We start from the raw sequence: 22,966 nt of genomic DNA on the forward strand, positions 1-22,966 counted from the left end.
TTCCATTGACCTGACCAAACACTTGTTATAGGACGTGTTTGGTAACCAATTGCCTTTTTCACCCATTGCCTTTTTCCCATCACCAACAGTGACCGTTGGAGACAAACCTCTGCCACGCTCAGACAAACCAGCTGCTCTTCTTTGAATTTTCCTCCCGTTGAAGCCTTGGTCCTCCCGCCCAGAAAATTCAGCTTCAGCAGAAACCATTTCCAATCAGCACAACTAACGTGCGCCTTTCAACTCTACGCCCATCCCCTCTTCTCACCTTTTCCCTTTCGTTCTTCTCTCTGTGCAGGCCATCACACCATCAACCCCTCTCCAGCTCTTCTCTCTCCTGTAAATTGATCTCCTCCCTCCATATCCCCTCAGTCACAGGCGGATAAAGGCAAAGCAGGTAGGCTTATCATTTTCGAGCCAAACGCCATCCCAGCCATGCGCCTAAATTCAAACAGCGGTCAGAAATTTCTGAACGGTACGGAACCGAGAGAATCTCCAATCCTTCCTCACCTCTATCCCTTATTACCCCAACCACCAAATTAATTCCCCCTATCAACTTAGGTCGACGGAAATCTACTTACAGATCTCCCCATCACCTCCCTAGAATCTGCACTCTACACGCCCTCTGAACGATAGGTCTCAACCATCTCTTCATCCTAGTCTGACCTCCGTATCACCAAGAGTCCTACATAACTCGAGTCTCTTGCCCTCATTTGCAGCATGGGCAAGCAAAGGATCACGAGCACTACGAACGGCAGTAAGAGGGAGGGGTTACGAAGAAGCTGCCATCCGGGGTGGGCCATCAACGGGACGAAGGGGAAACGGAGTTCTGCAAGACCTAGATTCGCAGGTCCAGTCACTAGATCCCGTAGCAAGGTAAGTTCCCCTATTATGTAGGGTTTCTATTTTTGGCACGTTTCAGTGGGTGCTTGTCTTAGAGAATGGATTTTGTAGTTAATATAGATGAATTATACGTTCAGGCTTTTCATCATATCTTAAACTGCTTGTTGTGCCAAGTACTGAAACAGGACAATTTCCTCTTGACTATGCTATTTTTAGTTTAATAGTTGAGTAAGAACAATTACAAACACAAACACAAGATCAACTTAGATTTCCCTTTCAAAACCTATTTAATAATAACTGATGATTATCCTAAGCATTAATTATTATTATTATTGTAACACTGATTTTGAATTGTGCACCAGTATATATGTAAGCTTAAAGTTTAAAGCCTACACTGTGTCTGTGTACCATATTTTACTCATTTTATCGATATGAGAATTGCATGGTTTCCAATCTTGTTTGGTGCTGCGGTTTTGAGTGACATTTGTTCAATGTTGTTGACAGGAAAATTTATGTGATAAATGATTAAATGGTGTAAAAAGTAGCATTAAAACATGATATGTTAAAGAGTAACATTGTAAATGATTTGTGTACCATCCTCTGTTGCACATCTGGGGCTGCCTTTTGAGTTCTATGGACTATGATTGTTGTTTTATCGTTTCTACCTGGTTTGGAGTGTGAGGAACTTGCTGCAGTGACGGAAGTTTATAGTTTCTTGTTTAATACCTTTTTGTGTACTTAATCAAGAGGACAGAATGCAGTACTTTTTAAACTTTTCATTTAATTTTTAATTTTAGTAATCTGGTTTAAGTAGCATATAAACTTGTTAATTAAATAGGTAATTTGACCATTTAAAAAAAAGGGTCATCCGATATTCTACACCCATTCGATTTTTTGCGAATTTGTGGTTTGCTAAAATAGGGCCATCCTATCCTGCTTTAACCTTTACTTTTATAACTTACTGTGATGCACGTAATTTTATTGGGTGGTTCTTACATATAAACTTAGGTTATATGAATGTTATAATAGACACTATCTTGCTTAAGTTTGATGACTATGCTTAGAGTTCAGATTTGTATTGGCCTTAAGTACATGACATTCAGACAGCTTGAAAATTTAATGCTATCATATTTTCAGATGTGTTAGTTCGTAGCATATTATTTAAGCTTATGATTTTCACATATACGAAAAATGTGTTATTTCCACTCATATAGATGAACAATATCGGTACCCCCCGAAAATCTCCAAGGAAGCACCAGGCTAAGGGTTTGAGTCAGCCCAAGGCCCCACCCGCTGTATGGTCTCGGGAAAATGAGGAACACTTGATCTTCATTCTTCTAGGGCTTGCCCAAAAAGGAGTTAGGCCTTCATTCAGTAGCCACGTGAACAAAATCACGGATGACCTCAACAATCGTATCGACAATTGTTGTTACACCACCCGACAAGTGACTAATAAAATAGGAGGCTTAAAACAATGTCACAAAGATTTCACTATGCTCCTAAGCGGGAAGGTGGGTACAGGCTTCGGTTGGGACCACACGACAAACACGGTCACCAATAGCGATGACAAGTGGGAGCAACTGAAATTTGTAAGTATCAACAAATTTTTTTCATATAAATTTCATATTAAATATTTCATTACAAACTAACGAATTGCTTCATGTTTTGTTTGTTTTGAAGGAGTTTGGTGCGGATAAATATTACAAATTCAAGTACAATCCGCCGCGCCTCTTCCCATTGTTGACCTCCATATTTGCGGGATCGTATGCCACGGGAGAGTTAGCCCACGCCAGCACACAGGATCCGCCAGACACTGATGACGAACGCGGCGATGACAACCCGTTGCTTGACCTAAATAATCCATGTGCCGTGATCGACTTGGAAGAGCTTGACATGCCCCGCCCTGGCATGTCAATGCCACCAAACAAGGGTAAGCGCCGTGCAACACCCCTCAATTCCTCCCGGAGCAGCAAGCATACTGACACGACCACTGAGGAATTGGAAGTTGGGAAAATGTCTAGTGAATGGTCGGAAATGAAGAGAGAATTTGACTTGCTTAATTGCAAGTTAAAGACAGCCAAAGGGTCATCCGCTACTAGTAAACCAGATATAATCGCAGAGGCGATGGCGGTCCTGAACGAAGTGGCGGCTGAGCATCTCGTGACGGAGGAAAATTATTGGAGGACTGCCAATTCCTTCACCGACAGGACAAGGGCAAGGGTATTCATTGGCATGGACCCGATTAAAAGGGTGGGATGGGTCATGCGAGGGATTAATATGAAGGATCTGTGATTTCGCACTTTCGTTATCTAGTTGTTGTGCTAATCCTTTAGATATTTTCAGACTATTGCTTTATGTTCTAGACATTGTCTTTATTTTAATTCCATCGACATTTTAATTAGCACTATTTATATATGTCAGTTGTTTTTTTCTTCTTCATATTTATATATTTGTAGTACTTTTGTTTTGTTGTGTCTGGAAAATATTTGACAGCATATGCTTTATGTTCTAATATTGGATCTGAATATTTCTCAACTATTGTCTAATGAACATCAGAGCTGCCAAAATGGATAATGCTGGACCATCAAGTTTTGAAAATCCAAATTGGGAGGACGAATTGGACGCATGTTCCGATTCTGATGCATCGTGGGGTGATGAGGATGATTCAGATAGAGAATCAATAGCATCATCGCTTGGAAGCAATGATGACGCTTTTATCAACGATCCCGAAACTGTAGAAGTTGAGTTACAGCTTGCGCAAATGTTCATCAGGATAGCTGAGTGGAAGGAACAACTTGAAGAAAGACAAAGGCGTCCTATACCTCAAAGAACATCTGAGCTAACGGGCCCTATGTGGATTTATTGGGTGTTAACAAATCCCAACCCGAGAACATGCTACGAGCGCTTTAGAATGTGGCCTGATACATATCTTGCGCTTTGTAACACATTAAAGCAGAATGGCTTCTTGCAAAGCAGTCGATATGTGAAGATCACAGAGCAAGTGGCTGTATTTTGCCTCATAATGTCACACGATTGGTCGCAGAGGGACGTGTCTGATCGGCTCCAACGATCGTTGCATACTGTGAACGTATACTGTAAAAAGACATGCAAAGCCATTTGTAGGCTAGGTAAAACAATCATCCAACCCACGCAGACAATGAAGCCACACCATGTCGTTGCCCGAAATGGGAACTTCTACCCATGGTTTACGGTGAGCAATGCTTTGTCATTTGTTTCGAAGTCCAGAAAATACAGCTTCGAATTAGTGCTATTAAATATCGCACTATACTAACAAAAAATATATTAATTGCAGGAATGTATAGGTGCTATTGATGGCACGCACATTCATGTGAAGGTGCCCAGTGAGGATAACACCACGTACCGAGGTAGAAAACATACAACCACTCAAAACGTCATGTGTGTTGTAGACCTAGATCTGTGCTTCACATTTGTGTACGCTGGTTGGGAGGGGAGTGCGCACGACGCACGAATTTTTACCATGTGTGTGAATGATCTAACACTACGCTTTCCAACCCCTAAAGAAGGTAATAGACGACACAAATACTTCATATGTAACATTTAAGAATCCCCGTTATTGTACTTTGGATAATTACAAATTGATATTTGTACGTGATGTGCAAGTTCATTCTACTTGGTTGATTCGGGATATAGTTGCTATCGGGGGTTTTTACCGCCGTATCGACGTGAGCGCTATCATTTGGCGACATTTCAAGATGGCCAAGAACTTCCTAGGAATTTGAGGGAGCTATTCAACTATAGGCACTCGTCTCTCCGGACTGTCGTGGAACGAGCTTTTGCGGTGTTAAAGAACCGGTTTCCAATTTTAGATAAAATGCCGCCATACAAGCTACGATACCAACGCCTATTTGTAATTGCGTGCTGCACTTTGCATAACTTTATTAGGAAATATAACGGGATGACAGATCCATTGTTTCGGAAGGCTTTGCTGAAACTGAACCCCTGGGTTGATGTTGATGATCGGCAGGAATTGGGATTGGCGGAAAACGTTGCGAACGACCGGACCAATCAGATGGTAGTGCTGTTTATATGGGGAAAGTGAGGGATGCAATGGCTTTAAGTATGTGGAGTCACGTTTAAGCCATTCTCCATTATTGGGTTGTATTTGTGGGGATGATGTTTCTAAAAATCCCATGCTTTTAGAATTCACTTGTAAGTTTCGAATGAAGAGTATGCTCATTTCAGACCATATGTATTTTTCTTATAAAATTCAGTCTATGGCTTCTACTCCCTTTGTCTCCTATAATTCTTGCAATATATTTCATTTTTAGAAGAGTTTACTCTATATATAAATACACGAACTTGGTAATTATGGCATCACCCCGCTATGAAGCAAACCCAAAATGTACAAGGGCATATTCACCAACAATGGTTGAATTTCGAGTAGTATGCGTTAGACAAATTTAATAAGTGTTATGAGAGTTTTTATTTAATTTCTTAAACTCTCATCGCACTTGTAATTACTTAATATATTAAAATTGCTTAATTTTTTATTTATCATGATTCGACACCATCTAAACAAACTGAGTGATGAAATTGAAAAATATTGAAAGATAAATATATTAAATAGGTGCTAGACAAATTTAATAAGTGTTAGGAGAGTTTTTATTTAATTTCTCGAACTCTCATCGCACTTGTAATTACTTTCTGAAATTAAAATTGCTTAATTTTTTATTTTGAATGGTTCGACACCATCTAAACAAACTGAGTGATGAAATTGACAAATATTGAAAGATAAATATATTAAATAGGTGATAGACAAATTTAATAAGTGTTAGGAGAGTTTTTATTTAATTTCTTAAACTCTCATCGCACTTGTAATTACTTTCTAAAATTAAAATTGCTTTTCTTTTTATTTTGAATGATTCGACACCATCTAAACAAACTGAGATGAAATTGACAAATATTGAAAGATAAATATATTAAATAGCATATATAAAGTTCATAGAATTGTTTACAAAAATGGCGACAATTCTAAAAAGACAAGTTAACTTCATACAGGAAACTAGTACAGCCAAACTTCTTAAAATAATTGTCATTTTAACATCAACTTGGTACTGCTAGGTCCACTAAAACCACTAAATTAAAAGGCTAAAACCAATATTACTACTAACAACGCAACCCTTAACATATTCCCATTATTTTGACTGGACCGTAACTCCCGCAGAAGTTGGTCACAATGTTCACGGCACTTTCGTTCAATAAGTTCTTCAACTCTAACGTTATCAGCATGCATTCTGTCCTCCATTTGTTGCAGGTATTCCATTAACCTCTTTTCGCAACTAGTAATATCCTTATCAGCCCACTCGAAGAAATCACAATCACCGAGTTTCTAGATGATATGAAAAAGGCGAAAGGGTCATAGGCTACTAACAACAAAATATAAGCACTCATCGTTAAAAGGGGAATTATCTTGTAGTTAATACAGCCGTACCACTTTCTACCGGGATTGGTCTCGGTCCTAGAGTTCCTTAGACGTGCAGGAATTCCACAGCGACATAACGGGGGACCACTTGACAGATCACTTGTTGTAGACATTTACACGTGTCTACATTGAGAAGCAAATAACGTGACAATATTATAACATTATTCATAATTATGTTCAACATAAGCAAATGCTGAATTAAATTTATTTCAACAGAAATATGACTAATATGAGAAACTGAGAAACTGATCATGATGCCTAATATGAGAAACTGAACATGCTGAAAAATATACATAATAATTGTGTACTAAAGCAATAACCAACTTTCCACAAAAATCAATGGAATTTTCAAGATAAAAAAGGAGGACCAAATTGTGTACTAAAGCAATAACCAATATTTCTCTGTGAACACCAAGCTCAAGAATGTTTCCCCAGTACAACCTATCTCAAACTTCAATCTTTCAAGAACACAAAGTCTACTTGTCTCTCCATGTTCAACATCTTGGCCTCACATTTCATTTCTTTCCTTCCAAGTGTTCCTTCAATTCATATTCACAATCAAAACTCCCAGTTTTCTTTCAAGACTTTTCCACTCTATCTCATCTGAAACACACCATTTTTTTTTTTTCTCATAACGTTCATTATGGAGGTGAGGTAATTGCCATTATACCCAGCCTAAAAAAACAAAAAATGAAAAATGAAAAAAATATTGCTAATAAATAACATATAAATTATGTTACAGGATCCTAACTTATAACAATCAAAGTCATAAAAGCCTCTCTTAGATTAGAATCAGTCTGACATTTTTCATACAATTGGTAAAACAACGAACATGTAAGCAACAATCTCTGTTCCATTCACAACATCAAAAGTCAAACAATTCATGTCAGTCAACCAACGTCCCAAACTCACAAAAAACATTAGATAATCACACCGACGCGCACATACACGAATCCAAGAAAACCTTTTCATATCCTTTCCTTTAAACTGTATGATGGCGGTTTGGAAAATACCAGAGAAGAAGAGGGGTGATGAGTTATGTGATGCAATAGTGGTGGCGATCAGACGGCCTTGACGGGAGCGGAGGAAGCTGAAGAAGCAACGGGGGCCGTTGGATCGGCGAGGCTTCCTTGAAAATCGGAGGTGGGGAGGGGCGCGAATGTTGGAGGAAATGTCGTCGTCGGGGTCGTAGTTGGGGTTGAGAGAGTGGTCGATGGCGTTGCGCCCCTGCTCCAGGCAGGGCTTGCAGGCGATCTCGATGGCGATCCAGCTCAGCACCACCCCCGCTATTGCAATCACTGCGCTCGTAATCGCCAAGGAATGAAGAGGGGTTGATGGCGTGATGGGTTGATGGCCTGCACAGAGAGAAGAACGAAAGGGAAAAGGTGAGAAGAGGGGATGGGCGTAGAGTTGAAAGGCGCACGTTAGTTGTGCTGATTGGAAATGGTTTCTGCTGAAGCTGAATTTTCTGGGCGGGAGGACCAAAGCTTCAACGGGAGGAAAATTCAAAGAAGAGCAGCTGGTTTGTCTGAGAGTGGCAGATGTTTGTCTCCAACGGTCACTGTTGGTGATGGGAAAAAGGCAATGGGTGAAAAAGGCAATTGGTTACCAAACACGTCCATAGTGTGATGGCTTGCTTCACCATGAAGCTCTTTGCGTCTGTTACCTGCGCAGACCTGCGTGACCAGGATTCCAGGAACTCACGGTAGTGGTATGTGCATAGCCATAGCCAATTGCATCAAAGTTGAAGAATGAATATAGAATACAACACAAAACGTACCGTTTAACTTAAAAGTTTACAAAACACTAAAAATGACGTGAACACATGTAGAAAACTAGGCCCATGCAGAACGTGCAGCCTATGTATGTTCCATTTCTCTCCACAAACCACGTCATGCACCTTTTGTCCACTTCGAAGAGGCTGTTTGAATACTTCATGTCCTTGAGCCAAAAGCTGGCCGTGGCCAGCATCCTCGGCTAGAGCTCCACTCCCGCCTCACCGCTTATAGTTGTTTCCTTGTCACGAAGCCACAAACCCCTTAACACAAACTCCACCACAAACACCAAAGTGAAGCAAGCCATCATCAGAAACCCCCACAAAACCTTCACCCACTGCCACCAACCCCTATGGTTCCCTCCCTCATTGTTCCTCCGGCTCCCAAGAGACCCTATCCTGGGTAGCGCGTCCGCATCATCCTTCATCCTGTAGCACGCCAAGAGCATCAACATCAGCGAGACCCCATCTCCCAACGCGTGGTGTGGTGAGCCCGAAAGATCGCGCACTTGTGGGCCAGCAAGAGGTGGATCTCCCACAACGGCTTGTTGTAGCTGAGCCCTGAGATGGTTGACAAGTTGGCCAAGCACTGGTTCACCGCGGACTCGTTGTCGTTCTGAACTTCTAGGTCAACACGGGACGGCCAAAAACGATGAAATGGTTGTTCAAGAAATCTATAAAGGGGTGGTCTTGAAGCTCTCACATCTCAAGTTCCATGATTTGAGATTCAATGAGTTCAAAGGGACTGTACCAAAAGAGCTATTCGACAAGCCATTGGACGCCATCTTCATCAACCACAACCGGTTAAAGTTCGATCTTTTCAACAACTTCGGCAACTCCTTGATGTCCGTCATCTTGCTAGCCAACAACAAGTTCCACGGTTGCCTCTATTCCAGCCCCGACAACATGTCCAACCTCAACGAGATTATCATGATGAACAATGGGTTCAGATCCAACAAGATTATCATGGCGAGCCACTAGTATAACTTCTTTGTGTATCTAGTATCGGTGCAAATTGGAAAGAGACCCTCACGACGCACGTGATATTGCTGGACGTCCACGTTGCCAATTCTGGAGAGCAACGTGCATGGTGCTTCCACGTCTCACTTCCATCTTACACGTGTCATCATCTTCCTCGTATACTGTTTTCCATGATCGCCAACAATGCATGAAAAACCCAACATTGTTGATCTTGCTGGCACTGCCGTGTTGGTCGTGAAAGCAAATTAGGACCATCCATTCTCCACTGCTCGTCCAATTCCTTATCCGATAAACCTTTGCTCCTTGATTCTTCTAGAAGTTCTTCGAGTTCCATAAACTGCTTTGTGAGTGTCGTCTCGAGTCCGAGAAACGGGTATTCATCAGTCGTGATGGAAGCCTCCAACAGTTTTAAGCGGAAGGTCATGATCGGTTCGATCGGTTATGTTCTTGAAGACGTTCCTCGTTTGTCTGATTATATTCCTAATCTCCCTGTACGTCGTCGTTTCCTGGAATACATAATTCATTGTTGATTAGCGATGGATGATCAGCCCAACTGAACAAAGGTTTCCCCAAAACCCCATGAGGAAAAATATGTTGATTCCTTCTTCTTTTTCCTTTTGAATAGTCATGTTGATGATGAACACTCGCAGCTTGGTGGACTTTGTTCATCTTCTACGCATTCATCACTGCAAGATTCGGGAAAATTTGCAACGACATATCCTCCAACTTCACGTTCGCCATTGTTCATCTTCTACGTTGGTTTCATCTTGAATATTATGAACTGAACATTGGCCGGCAGATAATCTCCATCCATTTCATTGATGAAGACCACCTTGAGCCCGGGTAGAAAAACCTGCCAGAGCTGCGAAAAGTATGGACCTGGTTCGATGTACTCCTTGAGCCAGCTCCTTCTGACTGGCTTGGCTTGATTGGGTCGTGGACTCCGCCGGCGAAGAAGCCAAGGTAGGGACGTGAGGGAGTGACGAATTTGTCTAAACTCACCGTTTTGAACAGGGACAATTTTGGAAAGTTTGGCTTCAAGAGGTCACGTGTGGTCCAACGTGGAACAAGTGGATAACATCAGGGGGGTCATCTACCAAAAATTAAACATTGGGCGTCAGATTGCCATGAGTGGATACATCAGGGAGTAAAGTGTAATTTCCCCCCATTTTTTTTACTAAGAGTGACACATGTCATCATTTTATTGGTACTGCACATAGACATTAAAGGAATCTGTCAAGTGTTTTGATTGCAGGGACTAAATTGTTATTTTCGCCTATCCTCATGACCTTTGAATTTTTTGTATACCGCAGTGAGTGATTTGTATTTTGGCCAATTATAGTGACTGATTTTGCATTTATCCAGGGAAAATATATATATATATACACACACACACACTTATTTTTTTTTCCTTTTTGTTTGAAAAATAGTTTTTTTTAGTAATTTTTAATTTTTGCTTTTTAGAGGATAAGTGTGTTTTCGATTAAAAAAAAAAAATAGCATTTTTTGAACACGGTGGTAGTTTGATGAGTCAACTTAACACATTTGAAAATTTAAAAAGCTCTTCTAAAATCGGTTGTTCAAAAAGCTTTTTTATATTTAATCTTTTTAATTACATAGTTTGGAGTTTTGAGAAATGGTTTATTGAGTTTAAAAATAATAAATCACTCTATGGTTGGGGATTTTAGGTTTTGACAAAACGTCCCAAAAAGTTCATCAAGTTTCAAAAATAATAAATTATTGAAGTAAGCAAAAAAATAACAAATTAGTATATGCCGTTAAAAAATTGATAGAATTCATTAATATGTCATATCAACTATCAATATGAATCAGGCTGGCTAAAGAAGTAGCCAAACCATCTCATGGGCATTTGTTTTTTTTTTATTTTTTGTCATTTGAGGGCAGACTAGTCGAACCACTCCAAACGGCTATTGGCCAGTTAACCCCATATATATGCTTATAGGGGGTGGTCGAACAACTCCAAAACCGTTAGGGTGGTTCGCCCCTTCCCATATTTAACATATTAATGAACTTTATTAATTTTTTTCTTTCGGTAAAGGCTAATTTTAATCTTTTATCTTATCACAAAAACGTTTCAAAACACAATGAACTATTTCTCAAAACTCAAAGTCATACGACCTAAAAATGCATTTATCTTTTAATTTATTTATATTTTAGTCAAAGGCAAAATTGTAGACATATGGTATATAATCAGGTAAAACCTAGGCTTGGCAATTCGGGTTCATGGGTCGAGTTCGTGTCAACCCGGCCGGCCCGATTACACAATCGGGTCAGACACGAACCCGATCTGATTATTAATTGGTTTGATGTTTTAAACCCGAACACGACCCGGGTAACCCGTTATGAAGAAGAAGAACCGAACTACCGAAGAAGGCAAGAGCCAAGAAGCTTCGTCCGAGACTCCTGAATCGCGACAATCGTCCGAAGAAGAAGAAGGATGAAGGATCGTCTTCGACTCTTCGTCGTCGTCTTTGTCTGAACCCCAATTCGTACCCACCGCAGAACGGAAGAACCCCAAATTCCCAATTCGCATTGCAGTTACACTGTCATAGGAGAAAACCAAACAGGCAAACAACACAATCCAACGAGAAAAGCAACCCAATCCGGCAATCCCTGTGGTTTCCAAACCCAGATCGCACAGGAAATCGTGTTCACAGCCAACAAGCAATCAAGCACCAAATCTAGGGCTCCCAAGTCGCTGAAACTCAGACGGCGTGAACGGTGAACAAGTCGTTGGGGGCGATGCCGTTTTGGAGGGTTGCGTGGTGGAGCTAGGCTTCGACTTCAAAAGCTGAACTTCGACAGTCTCACGGTCGTGGACTTGTGTCTGCGTGAAGTTTTTGGTAATACACAAACACAAAGAAATATAACCACAAAAGACCCGGCTAGGCTTGGGGCTCCACCGTTTCCTGATTATTTTTTTTTTATTATCTAACCGTGTTATAATCGTGTCTTATAAACGGGTCATAATCGGGTTGATCCGAACCCGATTACCCAAAACCTAAACCTTGTATTTTCGTGTCGGATTCGCGAGTCGTGTCAAAAATTGCCAATCCTAGTAAAAGCGTAAAAACGTCAATAGCATGATGTATTTTCAATTTAATTAAATAGTTTCGTATAAATAGGCAAAAAAAAAAAAAAAAAAGAAAGAAAAAAAGAAAAAGAAAAAGAAAAAGAAAAAGAAAGTTTCGTATAAAAGGTAGGATTCCGATTTCCTCCTTCACCAGCCTCAGTAGGGCTTCCTAAAAGTTGGGTTGAAATTTCTCAGTCGTGTCTGACGTGATCTAGCCCGCACAAGCTGTTGTCGAAGCACAAACGTTTGTACGCGTCACTTGTGCGAGTACACGTCCCACGCCGACAACGTGGTACGGGAAAGGTTGGTCTTCGTATGATTTTATTTAGTTCGATGTGTTTTTTGCTCCTATGATTTTACTATTGGCAAAAAGAATGAGGAATTGCTTTTAGTACGTACCACCGATAATCAGTTTTCTTATTTTCAACTTTGTGATTTTTTCTTTTAATCCGGTTAACTGTCAATTGATATGAAAATGAACTGTTTGCCTATTTCCATATTGGTGAGTTTTTCTTTCCAGTTATCAATGGGTATTATTATTGTTATTATTATATATTTGTTGAATTAAAGGTATGTTCATCTCTATATACCAATTTGCTTACGAGATAATAGGTTTCCATTCCTTTCTAGTGCGCCAATCAGTCTGAATCACTAAACGGGTTCTAACACTCTCTTTCTTCGGAACAGGAATAACCTTGTCTTAGCTTGTTTTGCTATTGAGTCAAAGAGTTGGGGAAAGCGAAGAAAGGTCGTAAATTTGCAGTCATGAAAAAGCTCGTCACCCAAAAAGCCATTAAAAAGTAAGTAAAAAAAAATTATTTCATCTGCAACTATTTCTTTATGAGTTTATGATTTGCCGTAGTTTCTAGTAATTCTTGTTTCATGTACTGGATTCAGTTACAAACAACAGGTTCTGGACCCAAAGAAGAAAGACAGTAACGAAACAAAGCTCCCAAGAAATGTGTAAGCCTTATTGTATTATTTGTGAATGTGATTTGTCCTATTTATTATTTTATTACATTTTTTTATTTTGTGTGATTTAGGCCGAAGGTTTCGTCGGCGCTTTTCTTCAATTACAACACCTCGTTGGGACCGCCATATCGGGTTCTAATAGATACCAACTTCATCAATTTCTCAATACAGAATAAAGTGAGTGATTTGTAGTGTTCTTGTTTTGATTTTGTTAGATTTGATTATAAATGGGTTCGGTTGAAAAATGCAAAGTTTGACAAAATCTTACTGTTAGATTATAAAATTCTTAGAATGATATCAAGTACTTTTCAATCTTAGAGCTCATTCTCTGCCTACTTAGACTCAGTAATTTTTGTGTTTTAATCTGAACTTATGCAATTTCGTCCATTGTTATGTAGTTGGACCTGGAGAAGGGAATGATGGACTGCTTATACGCAAAATGTAAGTTTGGAATCACTGGTTTATTAAAATTTGTATGAATCATGCACTGCTACTTGTTAGTCATTCCTTTGGTTTTGGTCATTGATTTAGGAATGTTTCTGTGTTGATTATTATCCTAAGTTCAACATAGTTGTGAATGCGGGTTGGGTTTTTAACAGGCGTCGAGTTCCATGTCTTATTGGCAAACGGTTGGTGCTGTGTTAGTTTCTTCTAATAATATCTCTCAAAATATTACTCATGATCGTTTGGATGTCTATATGAATTCTTAGGTAATGGAATGAGAATCATTTTTTATTTAATCTGTTTTTACTGATTCCATTTACCTTTTGGATTGAAGGCACTCCTTGCATCACTGATTGTGTGATGGCAGAGCTTGAGAAGCTAGGTCAGAAATATCGAGTAGCTTTGAGGTATCCTCCCGTGTTGTACTTACTCTGCAAAATTTCCCAATAAATTTTGTGATTGTTGCTCACACTCCTCTCTCTTCTATATTAGTTTGAAGAGGTTTGAGATTGTTGGATGCATGTGTTAGTGTGGTTTGCAGGAATCAGATCAGTTGTGATCTTATCTTATCATCATTATAGTAATGATTTTCTTCTTTTGTTTGGATGATGAAATTTATTCAATCAAAAGGAAAGAGTGCAAATTAACTTAGTTTTTAATCCTATTGTCTTTGCAATCAAATTTTTCAACATTGCCTTTTTCTGCTGCCATTGTCATGCATCATATGTGCCAACTAGTGCAATACTGTTATTCTTCTATTAGCATTTTGGATATCCTTGTACATGCTCATGATCAATGATGTTTCAGCTAATGAAAATTACCCCCTCCCCCTCTCTAACAGGATTGCTAAGGATCCTCGCTTTGAAAGACTAATTTGTACTCACAAAGGGACCTATGCTGATGACTGTATTGTTGATAGAGTTACTGAGGTATGTCTGGATTAATTTGATGCGAAGGTTCTTGTGTGTGTTACCCATATTTAGTAGTATTAGTTCAAATTTTCCCATTTTTCCCAAAAGCTTAATCAGTTCCTCAGAATTTTTTAAATCCTCCAAATATATGTGACCCATATGATAAGATGCATTGTTGTACTATCCTTTTTGACAGTGATCCTGTATGTTTATCCATTATCTTTAATAGTGAAACTTGATGTCTTTATTTGTCTTTCTATTGGGTTGTATACGATTCAGAAGTAGCATACAAGATCAAAACTTCTTTAACGATAATTTTCTTGTAAACTAAAGAACCTTCACTGCGAATGTTTGTAATGTCTATCCAAAAGAAATAACAAAAAAAGAAAAGTGAATTATCATAGCCTTTACTGATGCAATAGTGTGAACAGAACATTTTATTGTAACTATCATTAACTGCTTCTTGGAAGGGTTTATTAGACATTAGAGACTTTCGCAACTCAAACCGCCGATATACTTTCCGGCTCACGACAACTCAAATGAGCGGGGCTCTCTATTTGCTTGCAATGCCGGCCGTTCGCCTATAGTTATAAGTAGAAGTAGAGGGTGCCCGTTGCTTTGCTCCACACTTCAGAAAAAGTAAAAAAAAGTATGGATTAAGTAAGAAGTACATAAGTAGCGAGAAAGAAAAACTTGGTTATGGGAACCGAAGGTTAGGCCGACTACTTACTTTAGTATAGCTGCACCTAAAGAAGTTTATTCCTACCACCCTTCCTCTTTCTGTCAATGTTGCCAATTCCCAGATTACTAATAATGTACCTCATGCATACATTGTAATTTGAAACGCAAGTTGCTCCACTATTTTTCGAAGCACAGTACATCCAAAGAAAATTACAGTAAAGATGTTGAATAAATGTAATAAAAGGTCAGTCCCCAATGTTCTTACTTAAATGTACACTGAACATGTGATTCCAAACCCCAAGACGAAGGGGCTTTGATCAAGTATGGACGTACATCTGGTGCACAAAACATCAACAACTTGCATCTCATGTAATCTGGCATCTCAAAGTTTATCTATTTCACGATATGAATGTGCACTTCAGTGTTGTTGCTGGTATCATTAGTTATTTTTGTAAATTATATTGAAGTATGAACCAAGTTGTTTTGCTCTTTCAAGGTGAATGCAATTGTAAATTACCAGTACGCTATTTGCACTTAGTACTATTTCTTTCTTGTAACATAGACAATCTATTTTTTTGGAAACAGCATAAATGCTACATTGTTGCTACTTGTGATCGAGATTTGAAGCGTAGGATCCGGAAGGTATGATCAATTAATAATTGCACTTTATTACAAGGAAATGGATTTTGATTTATAGGGTTGCTTGTTCACTGGCAGACCCCTGGTGTACCAATTATGTACATTACCAAGCACAAGTACTCAATTGAGCGGTTGCCTGAAGCAACAATTGGCGGAGGTAGGCTACCATTAACCTACAGTTGTAAATTGCTTTATGAGTTGGAGATTACAGTTTTGATATTTTGACTCACATATTTAATGATTGATCTTTTCTCAAAGTTAAAACTACGGAAGTATATTGATATTTTGACTTACCATTAACCTACGAAGTATATGATATTTTGACTCACATATTCATTTTTTTTTGGCTGGGTTTGAGGTCTGGATTTTGCAATTTGTAAAGAATTCTTGGTGTTATTTTTCTCCCATTTTTTCCTGTTGAAAATTTTCTGAAACAGTTGTGTGGTGTCTGGTGCAGCTCCGAGATACTGATGATGGAGGTGTGATCGTTCAACAATAGGACGGTTTTAGGGGTGATCCTCTCCTCTCATATTGGGGTTTGTTGGTGGTGGTGGTTGTAAAGAGGAGACCATCTTCTCTGAGATTTGGAACATTCAGATGCCATTTTTTGCTGTCCTCTGGGAATTTGTTCCATATATACTTTTATGCAGTCTTCGTCTGCAACGGGATTCATGTAATCCTTAAGAAAGAAAAAGATATCCATAATTCTAAGATTCAACTTTCTTTTGTTTCTTTTGGTAATAATTTCATAGTCAGACCCTAAACCTTGCCTTCAAAAAGCTGTCTGATTTTCTTTCTTTCAGAATCAAACATGCACTATGTTAATCCCTACTTGAAATACTAGGAAAATCTTTTTTCTTAACATATCATGAAGTAGGGTACAAATATCACGCCTCACATGCACCATGCCGAATCTGCCGATGCTCCATTGTATCAAATATTAAGCTGCCTGAAATTCCGTAGATCAAATCCTAATCTAAAACTACCAAAAAAAAAAAAAAAAAAAAACCTACAAGTTTTCCACTGAGAAGCCACTTTTAGGAAAACTGGAATAAGTAGTCGCAATTATGAGCATCACATTTTGAAATTTCAACTTAAAATTAAAAATAGCCATTCTAACAAGAGAATATTTTCAAGAGAATATTTTCAAGTCAAGATTGCATATTCAGGAGCACAGAATCCAGTGTTTCTACCTCCCATCTTTGATTCACAAACCCAAGCAACCATGTACATGCATAACATCTTCCATTGCTTACTCAAATTCTGAAAGAAATATTATTATGCTAATCCAAATAGTGGTAATACATAAATCCCATACAAAAAGAGACCCAATGGTACATAAAATATCATAAGAAACACAAAGAAAGTGGTCGTGGTAGGCTTCTATTACAAAAATCCAGAACAAGTTTGTATTCAGTCCAAGATGTCATCTAGGCTGAAAGGTTTTATATAAGACCAGCATAATTTGCAAAAATCACCTGCAAATCCCTCTCCAAACAGCTCTGTTATAGAAATACAATGGGATATGCAATTACAACTCTAGGGCTGCGATGGTGTAGGAGATGTTGGAGGCTTCAAATCCGGATACTGCAACATGAGAGAAAAATAAGATAAATGATAAGAGACAATAATTTGTTCCGTGCATTTACCACAGGATTAACTCAATAAATACATGTCTATTCCAGGTAACAATTTAGACCGTTAGATTACAGCTTTGAAGCACATGAACATATACTTGCACTGTATGCTCAATTCTTTATTCTTCTTCTTTTCTGTCTCTCTGGGCTTGGTTATATTTGAACTTAAAGATCATAGTAACAAGATTCCTTACCCACCCCCAAGTAGCTGTACAACACATTCTGGTATGCTAAATCTAGCGATCCAAGTTCAAAGAATAAACAACTGATTTCATCTAAGATTAAAAAGGAAGAAAGAATGGATTGATTTACCTTTTATAGCTTCTTTTCCCCTTTGAAAGAATAGAATGTTTGATTGAATCTTATAAATAAAATAAAAATAAAAATATGACCTGATCTTTAATAGAATATATTTCTAGATCTCAAAACCCAAAACAAAAACTCTACTATAATTTTTAATATATTTTGTGATTGCAAACTGTTATGGTACATTTATATTCTTAAATAAGGTATTGTGATATTTTAATTTTCTTTGTATTTATATATGCTACATATATAAAAATCAACATGAAACATATACAATGGAGCAGAAAAGTATTTGTCTTCAGAAAGTAGTAAGAAATAAGTCATTAGTGAGTAGTTCATGAGCTTAAAATTCCAAGCACATAGAGTGGATTAGAAAAATATTATAGAATTCATAAGCAGTGAGAGAGAATTACATATGGATATGGAGAAAGTGATTTTGAAAATCCATGAAGTGATTCTGCTTTAACTTCAGTTTTGGGCACTGAGTTTATCTCAGGACTGGATTGTCCAGCTGTTTCTACATTTGGCTCTGGAGCTGCTTCTGCTTTTTGTATAGTATTATCAGTAGTAGCGGGCTCTGGGATTGCCTCAGTAGGTGCAGGAAGAGCTTTGCTAGTCACAGTTAATGGTAGAATAGCCTTTCCAATTTGCTAAAATTCCAGGCAATTCAAGATAAATAGAGGATGTAATTATGAATTCTTAGCGCAAAATATTTGCCATTTGATTTTTCAGGCAAATGAATAGAAAGATTTTACATGAAGTTCATATACCTTTATATCATCAGCAAGCTCTTTAGGGGCAACCTTTGTGTTCAAGAATTCATCCACTTGTTGGAGAGTTTCCTTTCGATCCTGTCATGAGAAGCAATTTAGCTAAGATCCAAACTAGAAGAAGTACATGGTGTGAGTTATACAAAAGCTGTGTCACTCTACATCACACAATAGCCTCAATCTATCATCAGATAAAGTAACAAATAATGGAAGATGCATGAGTCATACAAATCGAATTACAAAAAACTCTGCATTCCACCATAGTGAAATGCATTATAATTTAGGGTTAGATACGTTTTTAGTACCTAAGTTTTGAAAACTTTATTTTTTGGTACCTGAATTTCAATTTGCATCACAGATGGTACCTCAGTTTTGGGAAAAAGACCCAATTAGTACCTCAGTCAAGTTTTCCGTCCAAAAACTAACGGCCCGCCACATCACTGCCACTTAGCACTACTAGGAACACGACACCTGTCCCTTTCGACATGTCAGCACCCACATAATTGCCAAATCCCCCCAAAATTAGTAAATGACGTGGGTGTGTGATGTGGAAGTGTTTGGGTGATTTGACAATTATGTGGATGCTGACATGTCGAAAGGGACAGGTGTCGTGTTCCTAGTAGTGCTAAGTGGCAATGATGTGGCGGGCCGTTAGTTTTTGGACGGAAAACTTGACTGAGGTACTAATTTGGTCTTTTTCCCAAAACTGAGGTACCATCTGTGATGCAAATTGAAACTCAGGTACCAAAAAATAAAGTTTTCAAAACTCAGGTACTAAAAACGTATTTAACCCTATAATTTAAAGTAACCTATAAAACAACATGCTAAGGAATGATGCTGGCCATCTAAAACTCAATGCATGGTAGTTCCAAAGGGAGAAAGAATGTAATTCACAGCAACAAGTACCTTCAATAAAAAGTTTATGAGCAAAAATCTAAGTACAGAAAGTGTTGGCAACTCACCTCAGCAAATAGGAGTTTCTTACTTGCAAACTGAACAAATGCGGCTGAGCCTAATATTTGGAGTATTGTTTCTATCTGAAAAGATAGGGCAAAACCATAAAATACAATCTCCCATCACAAGAATCAAGTGTCAAATCAAATACGAAGAAAAACAAAATAGAAAAACCAATTAACAAAGCATCATCAGCCCAACCTCTGAAAAAGCCAATAAACCTAATCCAGCGGCTGCAGCAATCCCAAGGGTAAGAGACACGGCATCTGCACCCTCCTGCACATTAATCGCCATCATAAACCGTATAATGCTCAATTAGAAACCATGAAGAAAGGCCAAAACATTTCAAAGAAATGATATGCCTAGGGGTTAGCTGCTAGCCCCTTGAAACCAGCATATTCATTTTGTTTCGGCTGATTAGATGATACAGTAATTAAAAGCTTAGAAACATACTCCAATTGCACCACCAATAGCATCTGTCAAATTGCTAAGATCAAGACTCAATGCTTTTCTTGGTGGTACCCAAGGAAGACCGCTATTCTGCAAATTTACAACTCATGTCAAAGTTTCCAAATAACAATGTATCTGACACTATCTGGATGTCAATAACAATGTATTCGAAGTAAACAGCTGAAGAAATAAGGGAAGACCATCCATCCTTGGGGTCCTTCTGCTCCATCTTTTATTGCATACGCAGCTTTGAATCCATTTACAGTGACCAACTCCGCAACCAGTTCAGAAGTTCCATCAAATCTGGCTTCATCACAAATTCAGCAACATCAGTTCCATTCGTTTGCACTTGGAATAACAAATATCAAGTCATACATTGCCTAGTTTGCCAGACAATCATAAAGCCTGTGAAAAAGAAAGGGAGAAAAAAAATAGATGGTTGTTTGATCTGAAATTTCGTATTCAACCAAACCTATATCAACTGCCTGACTTGATCAAAAAGTGATCATGATGCAGACTGCAGATATTGACCCAATGTCAACAATCCTTTAAGATAAAATATATATATATATATATATATACTTTTATATATTCACTAATTAAATTCTGGAACCAGCAAGATCTGTCAACAGTATATCACATTCATCTAAGTTGGCACCATTTGTAGGCTAATTTTATTTTAACAACTCCTGCCTGCTTCTATAAGCACTCCCCATCCAGATAGGAGAAAAAAACTGAGAACCATTATATGTTAAGAACAGTTGGCAATCCTCACTTAGGGGGGTTTTGGAATATCCACAAATATATAGATATCCGGTAGATGTTGAACCTGTTACCTTAGTGCATGATTAATTTATTCGAAAGAAATTGATATAACCAAAAGAAAAAAAACTTCACAATACTTACATAATAAGTTGATTTTAGTTTAGGTAGTAGGTATGGTTCCCTTTCACTCTCATTCAATATTATAGAATCAAGAAGCCAAAAATCCACGATATTTGTACTCTTGACGCTAAAGGGATCTTAAATTATCTATTAAGAATGCTAAATTTCAGAATGAATAATAATCTAAATGCTGCATGTAGAACTTTTTCTGGTCAAGTTCTTCTATCTTTCTTAGTTTTCCAAATGAACTGGAATAATATATCTATAACTTGTAAAAGAAGACGAGGAAGAAACTATAAGAATTGGATTTAATTTCTTACTTGTCTAAAATGAACAGTGTAGTATTTTCTGGTTCCTTGAACTTTAAAGAAAGCTTCTTTAAGAACCCAGGCTTCTCTTCCCCTCTATAAACAATAGACACCGGTTTCTTCCTCAAATCCCGGATATCTGGGCTACCCACTTGCCTAAATTCCACTGGTGCTCTTATATCAAGCAACTGAGCATTCGCATCATCACCTAATTTTGCATAAGCACTTTTTGCAGACTCAATGCCCCATGGTTTAGACTTCTTCAGAACTTGAGATAATACCACCGGAACCACCAGAATGGCGGCGCCACCCGCTATAACTGCAGGATTTTCTGTTCCAAAATTTAAAACACTATCAAGAACCCCACTTGCATCAAAGTCCCCAGCTGCGGCATTCCCAGACTGTTTAAGTGCTTCCTCATAGGATAAAGCTCTGGCAAGCCCAGTACTGAAAGCTGAAGATAAAAGGACTAGACCCCCTTGAAAACCCCTTGATAAACATTCTTGTAAAGTTGATGGGGTGGTATTAAAAGTAGCAGAATTTGAGAACTTAAGTGGAAAAGTTGTAGGGGGAGATGTGATTTTTCTGGGTTCTTTTTTTTTGTCACAAAGAACAGACAAGGGAGTCAAGCTTGCTGCATTCAGGGCCTCCATGGCATATTCTATGTCACACAATTTCTGGGGCTCTCAAAGAAATGATGGAAGAGCTTGAATCACCATGAGATATGGAGGGTTTTGTGAAGAATTTTGGTTCTTTCTACTTTCTAGGATGATGGGTGGAGAGGGAGCAAAAGACGACAAGCCTTAGCTTCAGCGTCTGCAATTTGGCTGGTTGTATTTTGAGTGGAGGGCGGTGCTGACATGGCATGGTAGATGAGCTTTCTTCCATTCGTTGCGTGACACGTGGGAAGTGAGGATGAGAGAGGTTTGGTGATCATGAGGGCTGCGGATGGTTTGATGGCTTTTTGTTACATCCGATTGTGTGGCTAAGAAATGTCCTGAAGAAGCTTTTAGAAATCTCCCTACTGTGGAATATGGATCTATACAGTAATAGTACACTCTGCAGTACCGTACTACTTTTTTTTTTTTTTTTTTTTTTTTAAATTTTTTTATTATTTTTTATAAATATATTAGACAAATTACAAAAAGAAAGATAATACACCACAAGGGTTTGGACAATCTAAAATTAAAACTAGAACAAAAGTATGCTGACCCAATGATTTGAAGCATAAATGCCACAAAATCAGAGTCACCAGTAAGAGTCACAAGAACCCAAACATCATAACATGAGTGAATGGTGAATAGGAAAAGGAAACAACAAAAAAGCCTATAAACAAATATAGAAATAAAAGATAAAAAAATTGTAAAATCTCTCAAAATACACCGGTGATGGCGGCCAAACCATTGTCAGAAGTCTGCAATACCGTACTACTTTTTTACAACGAAGAGAAAGAAACTCCATGTGGGTTAAGCTGCTCTCATTGTTCAAGTATCTTGATTATGAACGTCTACAGTTTGGATTATGATTTCTTAGAATTCATTAAATTTTAATCATTGATTTTCAATTTAATTACCTAAATCTGGATAAATATGGTAATTGCATAGATGGTAACCTATAATAATCGCTAATATGACAAAATTTCAATCCTCGAATTCCAAACCACTGCGATTTGAAGAATTCTACTCGATAAAGAATTTTGATTCCATCAGTTCTTAGGTGTATTCCAATTTTATGGATCCTCAATTTCTCGCTAGAATAAATTGCCCAAACCAAAAAATAAAATAAAATAAAATAAAAAATTGACAAATATATTTAGGGCAGTTGATTAAAAAAGGAAAAACTATTAAATTGTCAAT

The 22,966-nt window shown here is 38.1% G+C and overlaps 2 protein-coding genes across 2 annotated transcripts; one reads left to right on the forward strand and one right to left on the reverse strand.

Moving 5' to 3' along the window:
- Positions 1 to 12,679: 12,679 nt before the first annotated feature.
- Positions 12,680 to 16,528, forward strand: LOC133863110 (uncharacterized). Its single transcript, XM_062299104.1, has 10 exons — positions 12,680 to 12,683; positions 12,875 to 12,953; positions 13,051 to 13,116; positions 13,197 to 13,302; positions 13,524 to 13,566; positions 13,904 to 13,976; positions 14,411 to 14,498; positions 15,747 to 15,803; positions 15,879 to 15,957; positions 16,258 to 16,528. The coding sequence occupies exons 1-10, from the start codon at positions 12,680 to 12,682 to the stop codon at positions 16,269 to 16,271; spliced, it is 609 nt and encodes a 202-aa protein (XP_062155088.1). The 3' UTR covers positions 16,272 to 16,528.
- A 520-nt stretch (positions 16,529 to 17,048) lies between these two features.
- LOC133862327 (rhodanese-like domain-containing protein 4, chloroplastic) lies at positions 17,049 to 21,936 on the reverse strand. Its single transcript, XM_062298114.1, has 8 exons — positions 21,123 to 21,936; positions 20,118 to 20,220; positions 19,921 to 20,007; positions 19,669 to 19,743; positions 19,476 to 19,550; positions 18,514 to 18,594; positions 18,157 to 18,393; positions 17,049 to 17,387 (listed from the first exon to the last, which is right to left on the reverse strand). Exons 1-8 carry the CDS (start codon positions 21,761 to 21,763, stop codon positions 17,340 to 17,342), a joined length of 1,347 nt encoding a protein of 448 aa, XP_062154098.1. The 5' UTR covers positions 21,764 to 21,936; the 3' UTR covers positions 17,049 to 17,339.
- Positions 21,937 to 22,966: the final 1,030 nt, after the last annotated feature.

The sequence above is a fragment of the Alnus glutinosa genome, chromosome 3 (assembly GCF_958979055.1).
Source record: "Alnus glutinosa chromosome 3, dhAlnGlut1.1, whole genome shotgun sequence".
Taxonomy (NCBI): Eukaryota; Viridiplantae; Streptophyta; class Magnoliopsida; order Fagales; family Betulaceae; genus Alnus; species Alnus glutinosa.